Below are 17,720 nucleotides of genomic sequence, written 5' to 3'. Positions count from 1 at the left end.
CATTTGCCAAAAAATACAACAAGAAGTATCACCATACACTATATATTTAATGTTAGCAAGCATACAGGGTGCAGTTCACTTTGGCTGCACAATATATTACAAATTGCGTATTGAGAAATTGAGCACATCCCTCAATAACGTACGTCCAGTGTTCCTTTGCGCTTGTTTGAACTTCGAACATTTCTTTGATAGACTATGCATTTTCGGGACCATATAGAACCACTCTTTGAGCATTATTTGATCAGTAGGCCTTAATTCCACAAACACAGCGTCACAATAAAAATCACAAATCTGAAATCCCCGACTTTAACATCCGAACGTCAGACGCTAGCTGTGCTCTGATCCGCCTCAACGAGGCCCATCTCGACTTCGCCTGGAACATACACCAAAAGGACGTACGAATGTTAGGAAAGAAGAAACCTATTTACTAAAGCACTATCATTTTGCACTGTCCACTGTGTGTTTCCAATGTGAGAAATGTCACAATTTAAAATTTGGAAGAGGGAATGTATGCTACGTAATAAGACACATGAATCACGTTGGCTTCATGACGTCACAGCGCGCAACTAATCGACTAATGTCTTGTAAAACTTGTGAACTCTCATCCTATAAAAAAGGAAAACTTTTCTGTTCAATTCACATCCAGCGAACCGATGTGTTGAGTCGTTTGGTGACTAACTTTCTTTCTGGGGTGAAACAGACGGGTTGCCCGTAGAACTAACACTCAGCTGGCCTTCCCGCGCCTCACCTCCAGTCACGCACCATGAACGACGGCTGGGACTGTTGTCAGCCGTGCCGTACTCGTCATCCTCGTCACAGAAGCGGGGATACTCGCGCGAATCCCGTCGCCGGCGGCTACGCGCATTGTCGCGTTCTCGTTCTCGCTCCCGATCAAATTCACTGCCCCGATCCCGGTCTGAGTCTACGCCTCGGCCACGGACGTAATCGCCAGCCCCGCTGCGGTGATCCCGATGTTGGTCACGGTGGTCCCGGTCGTCCCGTCTGTAAACCGGGCTGCGCGAGTAACGTGACGAACGAATCGGACTCCTCAATCGCGATCTCGATCGTCGGCGTAAAGGTGAACGGGAGTGACAACGCCCTCGAGAACCCTCTTGTGCGCGCATCTGTTTAGGAGCTAAGACCGAATGCAAAGAAGGAACAGCTGGGACTGGGGAAGAAAATTACTAATATCATTTCTGTATTGTCTGTGACAGACATATCGTTATATGGGTAGTTAACGACGACTCGCCACACTTACTTTTTCTTTCGCCTTGCGCGAATTCGATTTCGATCACCCTTCCATGAAGGCGGACTCCGTGCATGGCTTCCATTGCGTCTTCTGCATCTCGCAAACTCTCGAATGTGACAGGGTCAACATTAAGGCAATTGCGTAGCCACAATACTTGTCTAGTATATACCTACTATTTAGACTACTACATAATAATAAATTATATTAGTCTACAACCTACTCTCATACCTACAAAGTAGTACAACTTCTGAGCAACTTTCAGCGTACTAACTTACTACCATTCTATAACTTTATACATAGCAACAACTATTCTAACTGTTCTAATCAGTTTTTAGTGTACTGGTTCACTGGTATTCTCCGACTACGCTACACAGAAATTCACAATCGAACACTCGTGTGAAAAAACTACCCACGAAATGGAACTGATTAGAAAACGGAACGGAACACTTAAGAACATGCACATAGACTCCAAAAAAAGTAGAGCAAGCTTTGTTTGCTTGATGCTTTAACATAAAAATGGACCGTGAATATATTCGACCTTAGCTATAATCTACATAAATCATTTTGTTCACTTTCTTTCTCCCCACCCCCGAGTTACGCACTTGCACTCAGGTGTTCTTCCTTAGCCCAGGTTCAGATCATACGTAATTTTGATATCAACACTAGTTGTGTACATATGATGAAAGTGTACTAATGCAACGAAACGAAACGAAATGCTCTATCTAGGCGAAATATAACAAGCGATTCCACTCACTTCAAACACGGGACAAATTAGCCGCCAAGCGTCGGCAGAGCATCATGCAGAGCAGCAGAGAGCGGTAGAGCCAAGCAATGCAGGGACAACGCAAACAAAACTATACTATCAGTAAGAACGGAAAGACTATTCAGCAGAAGCACAACGTCAACCGGAAACGATGCTTTCGACAAAAAAGAGCTACAAGTCACTCTAATACCACAAGCTTTGGCTATGTGCGAGGCCAGCTCTACAAATTAGATACAATGTCCCGTTTGACGTGACGGGATAAACGAGCGCATTAAATATCATTGATATTAAAGGGCGGCAAATAACAGCTGGGCTATATTAACTAGGAACGCAGAGAAACTGAGCCAAATGTAAATAAAGTTAAGCGAAGCAGAATGCTTACGATAAAGGCTCAACGACTGAGCTGGATAGTTCCTTTTCTAAATAAATCTCCCAAAACGGATTGAATCTCTCAACGGTCTTATTGAAGACTTACAGAACAGACGTCACGGCTATGGTATACAACTAGTCGAAAAACCTACCAGTAGCAAACACCTAATCTCTATCACTGTGTGTTGTATGCTTACTCGAGGTCGTTTAAAAAAGGATATCGTCATGATCGTGGAGCTTGCGCGGTGATGGGGGAGAAGCTTGAGAACGCATACACACTCGGTGAGCGATCACAAAGGTGCACGCGCGGAACGCAATACCAGTGCACCTGATAGCAGACACACTCCTATTTCGACTTTGCTTTCTTTCTGTCTCTTCTCTGAGTCTTTTCTCTCTAAATCTTTTCCTGACGTGCGAACCCTGAGGAGCGCGATCAAAGCGTCACCAACTTCCGACAGAACTCGAATTTCGTCTAGCGAGTCGACAAATCGACAAAATCGCTTGCCTTTTCCCTGTTTCTCTCTCTTTGTTTCTGGCCGTCGTTCCTATGCAAATCGGATGTCTTTCACTCGACTGCCTGCCCTTGTACCACTACCGACCTTTACAACTGGTTATCTTTCGATTTTTTCTCCTTATCTCTGTCACTGAAACTACATTATCCGAAAATCGTCAACTCGTTAGTACACTACAACGCCTTGAAAGGTCCTGGGGAAGGCCTTTCTGCCTGCACCACGCCCAGAGCTTGCGGTACTCATGCTGCTTCCTCGGAGTCATCGCCATCGTCGCTCGCTCGACAACAGGTACTTGGTCTATTCAACTTGCCCTTGCGTTGCTTGGCTCCGTCGCGCTTGCTCGCGATCTGAGAAGCGCATAAACATGAAGTTATAAGCGTATAGATGCGAGAAGGAAAAATTGCATTTACTTAGGTAGAACGTGAGAGAAACCGAAAATGACTCCACTCAAAACGTGATGACTCGTTAAAAAATGCGGTTGACTTCGACGAATGAGTCTCACATCCGCGCTAAAAGGTATCAACACATGTATATTAACGGTTACGGCAGATTTATTATCTCTTCCTTTAATGCTTCAGTATTCTGATTAAGTCTAAAAAACAGCCATATCCGTTAGGGTACATCTGTCGATAAGCAACATTGCAGGAAATGTTCCCGAAACACTAAAACCGATGTCAATCAGGCAGTGACGATGAAAAAGTTAAGTTTTGATGAGCAGGAAAAAGGATATTGTACGTAAGCAAAACCGCGGGGCTTCTGCGTGTAAAAGTCCAGCGGAATATAAACGTCCAGGAGAGGTCCGTATCGACCGAATGCGTCACGGAGGTCGCCGCTACTGTGGAGCACAGAAAAACACATAGTTGATTGTTTCTTTACTTAATCAATCACATTTGCCGAGTAGTACATGTCGTTAAACAAATAAGAATCGGAAAGAACTTGACCAACTAGGGCGCACTTCCCTATCTGAACAGTACCTAAAAGATGCGGAGGTGCAACCTGGCTGCAAAAGAAGCGCTCAGTCCGTTGCAAAATGGTAAAGTGGAAAGAACAGCCGAACCTTTTCCGAGCCGAGCGAGTCAATTCGAGTCTTTGCTTTGCAATCCTGTATTCACTTCCAATCGATACGGGATATGATTTCTACTCCGTGCAAGTTTAATTGACTGAATGTGCCTCCAACAATATCTAATTTGATAAACGGATGAGATATGCTCGGTCACATTTCTTAAACACCATCGCACCCGGATATTTGAATGGATGCTTCCTGTAATCCGAACTCGACAGTATTAGGCGTCTGAGTACCCCGTTAAGCAGACAATTCATCAGAAAACTGCCGCTTTCGAAGAACTGCATTTTTGGAGCAACACACGACTTATCAGCAAGAACAGAATGTTTCTTTTTCGCAGTAAAAAATGATAATCTCGAAAGTACTTTATTTTCAAATAAAAAAAGACTCCGTAAATAATTACCTTTTGCGTGATAGATAGCAAAATTATTCCGTATAGTGAAGCATTACAGCATTACAACTTTATAAGCATAATGAAAACTATTTTTACATATGCTTTCGCTCCTAATTTCACACCATTATGCAAACAAATATGGAATGCCCGTTTTCACAAGCGCATTCCCAGAAGTTTGATCGTTTTAATGGTAATTTAGCAGCAATCAAACAAAGCGAGCTCGAACATCTGCATACGCCGAAAGAAAACGTACAATACTCAAAACGGAAGTTCGATTAATCGAAGTACTTTACACACATGTAATTTCTGCTGTGAGAAAAGGAATGAAGTTCAACTTGGCTTGAACTCTTAGGAAGGATTTTAGGAAACTAGCTTTTAATTGTATTAATTAAAGGTATTATTTTTGAAACTAGTGTTTATTTGTTCAGGAGATTAGCTTTTAACTAAACTAGTTTTTAATTGCATTAGATCAAAACTAATATATTCTGCAAAGTATTACCCTGTCATCGTGTACACAAGTAGAATGCTTAAATTGAAACCAAACAAAATTTTTAGGTCACCCACAGCACTAAGCACAAACACGCCAACTAAGATGAACTGAATCTTTGATTTAATATATACGCACCTCTAATATTCAGTTAACTGGCCATTAAATATGTCATGTCATTCTGTCACTGTAGTTAGACTGACACACTTGACATAACCTGATAGAGACAGGTGTTTCGGTTTCGCAACCGTACGTGTACTTATGATTTCCAGTTCATCAATTCTCTCTTCGACATATTCAATCTATTTGTTATGCTTTGGAAACTTATACTTTTTTTACTATAGATGATGCTATTAGATAAAGTAAACAAAAAATCATTCGAGTGCTTGAAAGCTAAACGCGCAGCATTTGAGTACGAATTTGTTTCTGTACAATTTTAAGCACACGGCCCACTTCTCATGTATTTACCGCTGCTAAAACTTAAGATTTTCAGATTTATGAAAATGCCGCAACTTACCGCATGCTGTCACCGATATTCCGAATAAATAGAGAGGTTGATCGAGCCATAGAGCGAGACATTTTCAACTCCGCTCCTGACCCCCAGCCCGCCAGCTCGGATGTGGCACCCGATTGAGAAAAGGCGCAGCTCTTAATAGTTCGGAGATCAGTCTGCAAAGAACAACAAAGCAGCCGTTGGGTAGAAAAAAATACGAAAAGTTAACAAAAGATAGAACTTTTTTGAAACCGTTAGCGCCAAACCGCGCAGAGGGCAAGTCGTTACGTAAAGAGCCCTTTCACCGCTGACTGCAATAAGAGAAAGTAGACTGCAGCAGCGGCTGTGCTGCACCCGGAACTTAGAAGTGGGTGAAGTGTTCCTGTAGCAGCACTGACTTTCAGCAGGAGAGGTTGATCCTAGTAGTACGATTAGAAACCCTCTTTTGACCGCTTGTAGAAATCGAATTGACTCTGCACTAGTAAACAATTTCTAGCGAATTTCATTTCCGGGTGCAAATGGCTGCAGTCGGTATTGTTTTGGTTTCTTCGACAGCTCACGTGTCGGCTCAACCTTCTAGCGAACGCTCATGTAAATACAAGATTGATGTTTGAAACAAGTTCTTATTCATTAAATGAGCTGTGCTACTAGTGTCAACTACCGAAAATTTAGGAGGAGACGAAATACTGAAAAAGTACATTACATAAATCTAATTCGGTAATATGATTAGTTAACATTTGCATAATTGCGTGTGCAATGTTATCCCAGTCAATCTGCAAATCCCTCTGTTCGTAGCAAAAGCTGTAGGATTTCGGTGAAGTGTCTCTTGAACAGAAAGAATTGAACTCTTATCAGCTGTCGTTATTTGCTGAAATCGACCACTGAGAGAAATATCTACCACGATGAGTGACGAGGACATTCTGACAGTGAAACCTCTCGGGGCTGGCCAAGAAGTAGGCCGAAGTTGTATTATGATAGAGTTTAAAGGAAAAAAGATTATGCTTGATATTGGCATACACCCTGGTCAGTATTAAGTAAAACTATGACTATAAGTAGATATACAATAAGAGATAGCCTCTTACGTAACCCCACAGATACAGCTGATTCGTTTCATCATTACTAAAAAGTAGCGAAAGGTGTGTTGATGAGACCTGAAACTCTCATCGTTGTTCGTTTCAGTGCATAGAGTTTGTGGCACTTTTCAATTGTGGTAAACACAGAAGTCGGTGCAAATCCCCTTGCTGCATGGAACCTCACATGTATAGCTTCGTTAAAGCCCCGGATTCAGTACTCAGGTTTGAGAATTACGCTTTGATTTTAAATTGGCGTCAACGGATACAAGTGTCACGTGGCAGCATAATAGGCAACCGAATATTTCATTGGAAGAACATATCCCGGTGCCAAAAGTACCGGATGCTCTGTTATTTCTCTCTCACCTGCTCTTTGGACGCACTTTATAGTAGTGTGACTAAAGGCCATTTAATACAGATAATTTTAATAGAAATAGCTCATTTGTTATAAAGACTTAAGCATACTTGCACCGTAATGGAAGCCTAATGTCTAATTAGAATAAAAATATAATTCTATTGACTGTTAAGAAAGATAATAGAAACTATCTAAAGCTAAAGAAAGTTCAGAAATGAACAAGTAGTTTCACATATTTCAAATTCTGGCCATGCGTTTCCTTTATTTAAGAGACTTGTGTTTGGACCAAACGTTCCACTGCGAATTCTAATATTATGTCCAACCCGTATCCTAGCAATCTCGTGTAATGGTCTCAAATTCATAGACTCTGAAAAACCCAAGAATTAAAACAACTCGACCTTATATTATCTAGTGGTATTAGGCAAAAAGAATAATGTAGTAATGCCAGTACAACTATACAAAAGGAAAAATGCGAAAACTGATACGAGCACACCATACTTATTTGGACAATCACACGTTTTTTTTTTATTCCTAACCTAAGCAAAGCTGAATATAACTTGGCTGAGTTTTTTTTATCATGGGTTACTTATACCAAGATAGGGTAACATCAATGGTATAAAAAAATGGTATAACATATTTCCTATCGAAGAGTTTAGTCGAAAACGGTTACTATGTAAGCCGTTCAAGGCGCGTAATACTAATATATTAAGACAAGTTACATTTAAATGAACGCGTAGAAACTATAACCTCTCTTGTGTATAACCTAGTCATTTATGTAAATCACTGCACAGGAATGAACGGCGTAGATGCGCTGCCGTTCGTGGACCAAATCGAGGCTGAAGAAATTGATCTCCTACTTGTTTCGCACTTCCATCTCGACCATTGCGGAGCATTGCCCTGGTTCCTATTAAAGACGACATTTAAAGGGCGGTGCTTCATGACACACGCCACAAAAGCTATTTATAGGTAAAGCTGCCCCGCAGAAAAACAAAGCATTTATTATTATTATTAGTTATATTATATATAACTCGTTATTAAGATGTTTTTATATGTGCATGTAATATGTTTATTTTGAAAAAACCACACGCCTGATCCCTTCTATGCATATGTCTGTACCAATTAAAAAAATTCCTAGCAATCGATATTCAGAAGAAAATTTTAATACTTATTTAAAGCTTGATATAAAGCAGAAATGAACTGAGTAAACACAATTCACATATTAAAACCTGTAACTGCTACCGGTATTTGTTTTGTACGATAGCCATTTACATGACTAACGCACAGTTATATTTTAATTAACTATTTTTAGATGGTTGTTAGCTGATTATATTAAAGTTAGTAATATTGGCTCGGCAGACAGCAATAATTTGTACACGGAGGCCGATCTGGAGGCTTCTATGGATAAAATCGAGGTGATCAACTTCCATGAGCAGAAAGAAGTTAACGGTAAATAACACCTTTCTTTGGCTAGGTAACTATGTAGAACTGAATGTGAACGTATATGGTGTATAGAACGCCGACCTCAAAATAGAAGTAGAATGAGTTATTGAAGAACTACTCAGTTGCTCAATAGGAATTATTACGTATGTTGAGCTATTAATTTAATTCAACTTGCAGATAGAGGAAATTTTAATATGCCGCGAAAGGATTTACGATAGTAGCACTATTATTGCTACGGCTGTGCATCTGCATATTTCAGGCATCCGCTTCTGGTGTTATCATGCCGGCCACGTTTTAGGAGCGGCAATGTTCTTTATCGAAATTGCCGGCGTCAAAGTCCTGTATACGGGCGACTTTTCACGACAAGAGGATCGACATCTGATGTCAGCGGAAATACCGAGCGTCAAACCCGATGTCCTCATTATCGAGTCGACTTATGGTACGCATATTCACGAAAAACGTGCCGAGAGAGAGCATCGTTTCACATCGCTTGTACAAGATATTGTCACACGAGGCGGCCGCTGCCTTATACCAGTGTTCGCGTTAGGTCGAGCACAGGAATTGTTACTTATATTAGACGAGTTCTGGAGTCAACATCCGGAGTTGCAAGATATTCCAATCTACTATGCCTCTTCGTTAGCCAAAAAATGCATGGCTGTCTACCAAACGTATGTAAATGCAATGAACGACCGCATTCGGAGGCAGATCGCCGTTAACAATCCGTTCGTGTTCAAGCATATCTCGAACCTTAAAAGCATTGATCACTTCGAGGATGTTGGACCTTGTGTCGTGATGGCTAGTCCTGGTATGATGCAAAGCGGTCTATCCCGCGAGCTGTTCGAGTCATGGTGTGGAGACTCGAAAAACGGTGTCATCATTGCTGGCTACTGTGTGGAAGGAACCCTTGCCAAGCAGATCCTTTCTGAACCAACTGAGGTAAAGAAATTCACCGAACGTACGTCACGAAGTATTTCAATTGCTATAAGTTACTAGATCACTGGCTTATGCCATTTAACTAGAACTGTACTTACTCAACAATCAAGGAGCGTGTTCAGCTAAACGGTCAGGTGTTAACAATTAAGAGATATATGGAGGAGGCCCAAGGCAAAAACGTTTCTTTATATTATATTTCTTGTTTTTTGCATTAAAGGACTAGATCGACCACCGTATGTTGGACTAATTCAAATGGCCGTTAAAGCTCCTCTAACACGTTCGGCATCTGACGTAAGACGGTTGCGTAGTTGTATAGTATAGCTCAAGCATATATAAGTAACTTCTGCGCTTTCTCGCTTCTGTCTTGTTTTCTGGACAGGTGACTTCAATGAGTGGACACAAAATGCCTCTAAAAATGACAGTAGACTACATTTCGTTCTCGGCCCACACAGACTATCAACAGACATCAGAGTTTATTCGTGCTTTGAAACCACCTAATATCGTGCTCGTTCACGGAGAACAGAACGAGATGTCGCGATTAAAAGCAGCCATCGAACGCGAATATGAGGGCGAGGATGTTAAGATGGACGTCTTCAATCCCGCTAATGGACACGCTGTCTCATTAAAATTCCGAGGTGAACAGCTTGCCAAAGTCATGGGATCGCTCGCCGTCGAGAAACCCGTGCCAGGACAGAAGATCAGTGGTATCCTCGTGAAACGAAACTTTAACTACCATTTGATGGCACCTGCAGATCTAGGCAAGTACACCGAGCTTGTCCAATCAACCGTTCAGCAAAAAGCTTCGCTCTCGTATCAGGGAACGTTTCGGGCACTTCACTTCTTTATTTCGAAGGTTCTCACAGTAAAGGTGGTCGAGCTAGGCCGGGTCCTAAATATAATGGATCGTATTACTCTGACAATGGACGACAAGATGGTTCTGCTCGAATGGAGCAGCTCGCCGGATAATGACACGCTGGCGGATGCGGTCGTCACCTGCGTTATTCGGGCACAAAGTAGTCATGCTGAAGTGCCAAAGGGGGTCGCCGAATACAAGGTGGATAAAATGAAGCTTTCAGATTTGATGCTTAAGATGTTACGTGATATGTTTGGTGAAGAATCGGTGTCCAACGTGGTTAAAGGGGAACGAATGACATTGACTGTCAGTGGGAAAAGGGTTGATATTTGCCTAAAGGAATTGCGAGTGTCATGTCCAGAAGACAAAACACTTGAAACTATCGTCGGTAACTCCGTGATGCGGATGTACGATACGTTGATGCCGTGTAAATAATAACTGTAACAATGAAGTCGAGCAACTGCTAGTACAGTGATTCCAACAGTCTGCGGTACAATTAACACAGTGTTGATTACTTAACACACCAGGCATTATTGCTGTCGGGTGAATTTAATTCGTGCGTGATCAGCAATTAGATATATTATCATTGGATTTACTTGAAGGATATCACGTCAATTGAGGCTCTAGTGAAATGAGATTCTGAAAGAATCAGAATAATATCGAAGTGTAACATTTGTGAATACTGCCTGCAATTGCTATTGTAGATAAAGTAGAAGCACAATATTGAGTAAATAAACACGTAATTGGGTAAATAAATATGAATAGACAATTTTACCAACCTGTTTTTGTTATGCAAACCTCAAAGCCTGTTAGCAGTTAGCAGCGATATTTAGGAATCAAAATGGAATAGAATATTACAGAAAGATGGGAATAACTGAACTTATAGAGATCAATGTATGATTAAAAAGCAGCAACGAAAGATCGTTAAGGATGTGCTCATTGCGACAACAGTAGGGGATAGAGTCGAGCCGGCCATGGTTCCGCAAAGCAACGCTTAGTTAAATTTGTGTTGAAACTAAATATGTTCAGTCATGCGATTCGAAAGCCTTCAATAAAAAATAATTAGCCCTAATTTCTCCTATGCGTGGTTAGAACAAAAATTTCTATGCTCAGAAAAAACAATGGCTGACAGAAAAATTTTTGCTTTTAAGTGGGTTTTAGCAAAGCAAAACTTTGCTTCCTTTGGGGTCTAGAAAAACCGAAATGTTGGTAGGGTAAACGACGAAAAAGCACACAGAAATGGCTCGCATGTTTCTATCTCTTCCTGTTTCTATGACTGTCTAGTTATTCGAAACTAATCGCACCTTACAGCATAGTTATTAGAAACTAATCGCACCTTACAGCATAAACTGTCACACATTATGGTTTACAATTTCAAAGTACAAGTAGCTATTAGCGTTTAATTCAGTTTTTACTGGAAGCAATCGTTTTTACAAGAAACAATCGTTCAATGCATTTATCGCATTTATCTATAGTATCTAAGTGATAACGGTGTTTAGTTCATGTTTTTTTCCTTTAAGATTGTTTATTTATGACATGATAGTTAATTTGTCACAATAATATAGCGCGCAAATTATGCACCGCCGCATATCACCAATTTTATTTGATCTGATCCAATTTTTAAGGCAAGACTGTAATATATCCGAACACCGTTTTTTTATTCTTTACTGAGGTTGCTGCTCAGTTCACCCATTAAGATTAAATAGTAAGCTGTCCTCCACGAAGGCGCAGCACCAAGTGCAGAGTTGATTCTTTCTGAATATTGTAATCGGACAGGGTACGTCCATCCTCGAGTTGTTTTCCAGCGAATATAAGACGCTGCTGATCAGGGGGGATGCCTTCCTTATCCTGAATTTTTGCCTTTACGTTTTCGATGGTATCCGAGGGCTCAACCTCAAGGGTTATGGTTTTTCCGGTCAACGTCTTAACGAAAATTTGCATTCCACCTGAAATTAAGTGCTATTTGATCAGTGCTTACTCCAAATAAATACTGCAAAATCTTTCAGTCCGATTTGCAAAATCTTTTTCAGTCCGATTTGCAAAATCTTTTGAAAATGTGTGGGAAAATCCGTGCTCCGCCCGTTATGCCTATACGTGATACCTAAAATGCCGCTTAATGATTTTGATAATTACCTCGGAGACGAAGAACGAGGTGGAGCGTTGATTCTTTCTGGATGTTGTAGTCTGACAGTGTTCTACCGTCCTCGAGCTGTTTACCCGCAAAGATCAATCGCTGCTGGTCAGGCGGGATACCTTCCTTGTCCTGAATTTTCGCCTTCACGTTCTCGATGGTATCTGAGGGTTCGACCTCCAAGGTAATGGTCTTCCCCGTCAAAGTCTTTACGAAGATTTGCATACCGCCACGGAGACGGAGCACGAGATGCAAGGTGCTTTCCTTCTGGATGTTGTAGTCCGATAGCGTGCGACCGTCCTCGAGTTGTTTTCCAGCAAAGATGAGACGCTGTTGGTCAGGCGGAATGCCCTCTTTGTCTTGAATTTTCGCTTTTACGTTCTCAATGGTGTCGCTTGGCTCAACTTCAAGTGTTATTGTTTTTCCCGTAAGGGTTTTCACAAAAATCTGCATTCCACCTGTTCATACAAAACACACCCGTGCGAATTTATAGATAGTTGTTTAAATACGCGTTTGTAGCGCAAGCGCAACACTAGCATTAACGCTCAAAAGTTTACTTTGTACTTTGTCCGGCTACCTACTGGTATGTACTGCAGGAACTGCAGTTCATCAAACATTTTTTTATCTATCTCCAAGAAACACTTACCTCGCAGGCGAAGCACAAGATGGAGAGTGCTTTCCTTCTGAATGTTATAATCGTTAAGGGTGCGGCCATCCTCCAACTGTTTTCCAGCAAAAATCAAACGTTGCTGGTCAGGAGGAATGCCCTCTTTGTCCTGGATCTTTGCTTTGACATTTTCAATTGTGTCGGATGGCTCGACTTCAAGCGTGATCGTCTTGCCGGTGAGAGTCTTGACAAAGATCTGCATTCCGCCACGGAGCCGAAGCACCAAGTGAAGCGTGCTTTCCTTTTGAATGTTGTAGTCACTGAGTGTGCGACCATCCTCGAGTTGTTTTCCGGCGAAAATGAGACGTTGCTGGTCAGGAGGAATACCCTCCTTGTCCTGGATTTTGGCCTTCACGTTTTCAATTGTATCGCTGGGTTCAACCTCAAGTGTGATAGTCTTCCCCGTGAGGGTCTTGACGAAGATCTGCATGCCACCGCGAAGCCGCAAGACGAGATGCAGTGTCGACTCCTTTTGAATATTATAATCTGAGAGGGTACGGCCGTCTTCCAGTTGCTTGCCAGCAAAGATCAGACGTTGCTGATCCGGAGGGATGCCCTCTTTATCCTGGATTTTTGCCTTCACATTTTCAATTGTATCGCTGGGTTCAACTTCAAGGGTGATGGTTTTTCCAGTGAGCGTCTTCACAAAGATCTGCATCCCTCCGCGCAAACGGAGGACGAGGTGAAGAGTCGATTCCTTCTGTATATTGTAATCGGAGAGTGTGCGACCGTCCTCTAGCTGCTTGCCAGCGAAAATCAGACGCTGCTGATCTGGTGGAATACCTTCTTTATCCTGGATCTTTGTCTTGACGTTCTCGATCGTGTCCGATCCCTCTACGTCTAGAGTGATAGTTTTCCCAGTTAATGTTTTCACAAAGATTTGCATTTTTCTGTAAAATTACACATATCATAGAAAGTCAGGTACATACTTCGTAGCCAATAATTTGCATACAGGCATATAGTAAATAATAGAAAACGAGACTGATCTCCAGTCATCGGCTAGATGTTACTCAACACCGACAGCTATCACCACCGGAACGCGACGGCGCCTAAGCCAACAATGACGAAACACAGTTAACTGCAAAGTTGCAAGTGAAAATTCCTAGGGATAATGCTAACGAAAGCAATCGCATTCAGTCAACGTTAAGTTACAAAACAGGACCAGTCTAGGTCGCCACTCTGTGGCAATATTCAACAGATTACCCAGCAGTCAGTATCGCCAATTCTGGCCACCTAAGCCGATGTGAAGGTCAAAACGAAACCATCTTTTGGTTCGTTTTGGCTGCTGCGTAGTTGTAGTGGCAAGCCTGAACGTACGTATAAAGGGCTGACTATGGTCACAGAATCTCTCCACGATTCACATCGACGCAAAATTGAGAGCAAACAAGTTTTATTTATAGAAAGTTCTAAGCAGCTGCTTAGGATTTACCCGAACAACAGCAACCAAGACACTAGAAGCTTCGATTGGATAATCATAAAATGAATAATTTTCCTAGCAAGCTGGGCACATGCGCCATACAGAGACAAACTTTAAAATTGTAACTCATCGTTACACAAAGCAGCTAGGATTACATTTTAGTCAACGTAAACGCAACCTGCAGCACTAGAAAATTCTCGATAAACACTCGTTTGATTTCGCGTTGAAGTTGCTTCATGGTTACACCTGCAAAGCCTTTATGGAGCAGCCTACAATAATTATCGAAACTAATGCTTATCAGGAAGTTCTTGAATTACGTTTTGGAGAAGATCCAGGCGGCAATAGAAGTACACACGAATGCTAGCAAAAACTTTTCCCATTCAGAGCAATTTCCCCAAATACCTCGACGAACCTCGAGTGCACCCCTTTTTCAGTCAAGCGACAACCAGCCAAGAATCCCAGATGGGGGTGCTAACTACTAGATGAGCCAAGCCCCTTTCGTCACCAGCGTACCTCACACTGCCTAGGCCTAACTTAAATATACAATAGAGTGAAACTACAGCCACCACTCGTTGTAATCGTTCCTCGAAAATTTCGTCTACAGAATGCACTAGCTACACGTAACAACCAGAAAGATCTAGGAACGGTTTCGTCGAATAGTGCTTGGATTTTAGCAGCCATAAAGCCACGGCGAGCAAAGGCTAGGCATCCCGTACACCCACACACAGCAAAAACGAATGACCGTATTTATTCGAGAGGCTAAAAACGAAAGACGTTCGTGAAACTCACTCTTAAACCTTTCACATACATCGAGTTTGGCCTCAAATAGGATAAATGCTTCAAGAAACTCTACAGAAATCAATTCTTACGCTTCCTTGACGATTTGCACAGCAAACCACGGTACAGCTACTACCGAACACAGTGGCCGACTGAATGGCCCTCTAGGTTCTGCTTTCGTTTATATAGCGCTGATGACGTCAGCACTGTGAGGCCGCCGATTGGTCCGCTTGAATCTGTGTCGCTGGCGCGGGCCTGGCAACAGATGAGTCACAGACGACAACCAATGAACAGGCACATTCGAGAAGCTTCGTAGCACGCGCCAATTTTGAATTTGAATGTTTGGCGCACAGGTGCCATTCCAGTCCACAGGCTTCTCGCAAAAAGAAAATCATTCCATATTATTGAGCCAGGTGATCGTTATAAAAGATAATGTGTTACGACAACAATACGTTAGTCTAAAATGAGGAAATATTACGGGAAATAATGATTATCTGTCTTAGCGAAATCAATCACATTAGTAAGTCGCTAAAGCTAACACAGAACAGAATACACTGTAATGCACTTACATCTACTAGATTATTCTCATTGTTTGACAATCTATTGTCTGTTTATCCCTTGCTATACAATTGAAATACCGAATATTTTTGCTATTCTATTTCTCGAGGTAAGTGGAAACAGTGTGTGATTTCGAATTTTGAGACATGCGACGATGTGCTGTATTTCTACTCACCTGAACAGCGCCGAAAAAGCAAAAAAATTTAGAATCATTTATTATTAAAACAGTTTAGTAATTTACTACAAGAAGCATTACGAGAACTAGTTGGGTCACTTTAAGCAAATTTAAGCAGGCGCCCAAACTCTAGCTAAAATAAGGTTTTCACCAAAAGGGAACTGCTAATCGACACTGGTGCCAGTCATTGTTCGGATGATGATCCATTATCCCTAGTAATTTGCCTCATTTGGTTAGCGCCGATCTTGCGGTTATGGGGCATCATTATTTCGCGTATTGTACAAACTAAGCTAGACGTCACATCGGAGCTAAGCGAATTGCGTACGGATAGCATTAACTCAAAATTTGGCATGACATTACTGAGATTTTCTAATAGCCACCATTGTCAACTCAGTAACATTAGTGATTTATTGTGTTCGGGAAGCTACGGGACACTCAGGAACAGTAGTAATTTTAAATTGAAACAATTTTCATTTCCTTTTTTCTCCGTAATAGCTTAACCCGTTTCTCCAAACTAATAATAAATGCACCTAACCTAACCTAACCTAACCTACACCCAAAGAAACCTAGTTTATTTATCTGATACAACTTAACTACTTGAATAAGATTGATAAATGCTTTTCTGACGTTTGCTGCAGGTAGGATCTGCAACGTATACGAACAGTGAGTGCTATGATATAAAGTATTTTCATGGACCTTGCTCAGCTTATTGTAGTTCTTTTCGAGTAGTAAGGTTGGCGTCCGACTCATAGCAGCCCTTATATTTTACGCAAGGCGTAACTAGCATTGGGCTGCGCCAAAACGTACGCGATAAATGGTGTAAACCTTTGTACATATACAGTCTAATATTTTAATTGAATTGGCGCTGTGCTTAAACAAAAATAGCGCAATAATAACAACGCACAACTGCTACCTAATTTAAACAAAACTTTTTTTCGCACCTGTTAATTTCCTTACTGACTTTGTATTAGTTCTTATAAGACGTGTCAGTTACTAGACAAAAAAATTACCGCGTAATGTGATCCTTTCCTTTATTGACAAAAACTAGTACAGAAAAATATTCCTATCAAATCAAATCACAAACCTGGCACTTAAATACATTTTCGATAGAATATAATACAAATGTACAGCGCATAGAATATCGAGAAAATTACAGGTTGCAAGGAAGATACAGGGAATAAGCAATCAGAGCGGGTTCCACTGCGGTAAAACTCGATGCACGATTACGTCAGCATAAAAGTGCATGCAAAAAGTTTATAGCTATAGCGCTTGCGTAAATCTCAAATTGTTTGTGTCTGGGTTAAACTCGTCATAGGCGTGCACACAAAACTGGGCGACATGTCACGCACTATAGCAGAAAACTTTTCGTTCAGAAAAAGAATTGTTTTTAATTTTGAAAACACGTTCACTTAGCTATCGATTATTATAAATGAGGATGCTCGTGAATCTTTTGTGATGTATCCTGTCGTAATAGATCTAACGGGAAGGTTGATGCCCGATAACATGTATTCACGTTGCAATGCCATTCCATGACACACGCCTGAATTTAAAATCGGCAGTTTCAACCAATATTTGAAAAAAGATCCACTGTAAAAAGACCCATTTGTAAAAAAAGATTAACGCGTGCTGAGCTTGCCCAACTGTTTTCAAGATACAGAAAAAAAATCATGCACATATACATTTAGTTCACAGATGGACAACAAAGTACACAAAGGTAGCTGGACTTTGGATAGCTAAGACGTGTGCAATGACTGCGGAACAATGCCACTTTGTTTGTCACACATAGCACTTAGCATAACAGTGAGATGTGTACTAGGGGATCCTTTTATTTCATGATGTGTTTCTTTAGTAATCTGAACTTACCACTCAGTTCGTAAGTTCATGAGCTAACGCATCTTTCAGCCCTATTCACACTTACATCTTTGCCACACACGGAGCATGTAAGTAAACAAACCTAGTACTACAGAAACCCCCCAGTCAAAAAAATTATGCATTAAGAATTCACATACTTTCT

The 17,720-nt window shown here is 41.3% G+C and overlaps 3 protein-coding genes across 21 annotated transcripts; 1 reads left to right on the top strand and 2 right to left on the bottom strand.

Annotated features, from left to right (window-relative positions):
- Positions 1 to 26: 26 nt before the first annotated feature.
- On the bottom strand, positions 27 to 5,645 carry LOC111250613 (uncharacterized). Of its 15 annotated transcripts, none has more exons than XM_086989575.1 (7): positions 5,355 to 5,644; positions 3,951 to 4,154; positions 3,629 to 3,728; positions 2,579 to 3,240; positions 1,259 to 1,355; positions 680 to 1,135; positions 27 to 373 (listed from the first exon to the last, which is right to left on the bottom strand). In XM_086989575.1, exons 4-7 carry the CDS (start codon positions 2,606 to 2,608, stop codon positions 321 to 323), a joined length of 636 nt encoding a protein of 211 aa, XP_086845701.1. In that variant the 5' UTR covers positions 2,609 to 3,240; positions 3,629 to 3,728; positions 3,951 to 4,154; positions 5,355 to 5,644; the 3' UTR covers positions 27 to 320. The 15 variants fall into 15 exon arrangements, with proteins under 15 accessions (XP_086845701.1, XP_086845704.1, XP_086845702.1 ...); XM_086989578.1 differs by having other exon boundaries at positions 3,629 to 3,725; XM_086989576.1 differs by lacking the exon at positions 5,355 to 5,644 and adding an exon at positions 4,976 to 5,290.
- Positions 5,646 to 5,871: 226 nt separating this feature from the next.
- Positions 5,872 to 10,755, top strand: Cpsf73 (cleavage and polyadenylation specificity factor 73). Of its 4 annotated transcripts, XM_086989548.1 has the most exons (6): positions 5,872 to 6,353; positions 6,510 to 6,625; positions 7,547 to 7,721; positions 8,065 to 8,201; positions 8,455 to 9,131; positions 9,508 to 10,755. In XM_086989548.1, exons 3-6 carry the CDS (start codon positions 7,549 to 7,551, stop codon positions 10,414 to 10,416), a joined length of 1,896 nt encoding a protein of 631 aa, XP_086845674.1. In that variant the 5' UTR covers positions 5,872 to 6,353; positions 6,510 to 6,625; positions 7,547 to 7,548; the 3' UTR covers positions 10,417 to 10,755. The 4 variants fall into 4 exon arrangements, with proteins under 4 accessions (XP_086845674.1, XP_022661754.1, XP_022661755.1 ...); XM_022806019.2 differs by lacking the exon at positions 6,510 to 6,625; XM_022806020.2 differs by having other exon boundaries at positions 5,872 to 6,625.
- Positions 10,756 to 11,475: 720 nt separating this feature from the next.
- Positions 11,476 to 15,224, bottom strand: LOC111250614 (polyubiquitin-C). 2 transcript variants are annotated; one of them, XM_086989561.1, is made up of 4 exons: positions 15,066 to 15,224; positions 12,759 to 13,669; positions 12,115 to 12,570; positions 11,476 to 11,927 (listed from the first exon to the last, which is right to left on the bottom strand). In XM_086989561.1, exons 2-4 carry the CDS (start codon positions 13,663 to 13,665, stop codon positions 11,680 to 11,682), a joined length of 1,611 nt encoding a protein of 536 aa, XP_086845687.1. In that variant the 5' UTR covers positions 13,666 to 13,669; positions 15,066 to 15,224; the 3' UTR covers positions 11,476 to 11,679. The 2 variants fall into 2 exon arrangements, with proteins under 2 accessions (XP_086845687.1, XP_086845688.1); XM_086989562.1 differs by having other exon boundaries at positions 14,986 to 15,132.
- Between the last annotated feature and the right edge of the window lie 2,496 nt (positions 15,225 to 17,720).

This window comes from Varroa destructor, unplaced genomic scaffold (assembly GCF_002443255.2).
Source record: "Varroa destructor unplaced genomic scaffold, Vdes_3.0 BEIS01000005.1, whole genome shotgun sequence".
Classification (NCBI taxonomy): domain Eukaryota; kingdom Metazoa; phylum Arthropoda; class Arachnida; order Mesostigmata; family Varroidae; genus Varroa; species Varroa destructor.
Note: the sequence above shows the minus strand (reverse complement) of the source record. Positions and strands in the feature narration are given on the sequence as shown.

Excerpts from the sequence above, each read along its gene's own strand:
- Cpsf73 (XM_022806019.2), top strand. The coding sequence starts at position 6,233 with ATGAGTGACGAGGACATTCTGACAGTGAAACCTCTCGGGGCTGGCCAA. Across the intron at positions 6,354-7,546 it reads TGATATTGGCATACACCCTG|GAATGAACGGCGTAGATGCG; the intron begins GTCAGTATTAAG and ends ATCACTGCACAG. Across the intron at positions 7,722-8,064 it reads GCCACAAAAGCTATTTATAG|ATGGTTGTTAGCTGATTATA; the intron begins GTAAAGCTGCCC and ends AACTATTTTTAG.
- LOC111250614 (XM_086989561.1), bottom strand. The coding sequence starts at position 13,665 with ATGCAAATCTTTGTGAAAACATTAACTGGGAAAACTATCACTCTAGAC. Across the intron at positions 12,571-12,758 it reads TCTTGTGCTTCGCCTGCGAG|GTGGAATGCAGATTTTTGTG; the intron begins GTAAGTGTTTCT and ends TTGTATGAACAG. Across the intron at positions 11,928-12,114 it reads CCTCGTTCTTCGTCTCCGAG|GTGGAATGCAAATTTTCGTT; the intron begins GTAATTATCAAA and ends ACTTAATTTCAG.
- LOC111250613 (XM_022806024.2), bottom strand. The coding sequence starts at position 5,416 with ATGTCTCGCTCTATGGCTCGATCAACCTCTCTATTTATTCGGAATATC. Across the intron at positions 3,729-5,354 it reads AATATCGGTGACAGCATGCG|TAGCGGCGACCTCCGTGACG; the intron begins GTAAGTTGCGGC and ends TGTGCTCCACAG. Across the intron at positions 1,363-3,623 it reads CGCGGTTTTGCTTACGTACA|ATTCGAGAGTTTGCGAGATG; the intron begins ATATCCTTTTTC and ends TGACCCTGTCAC.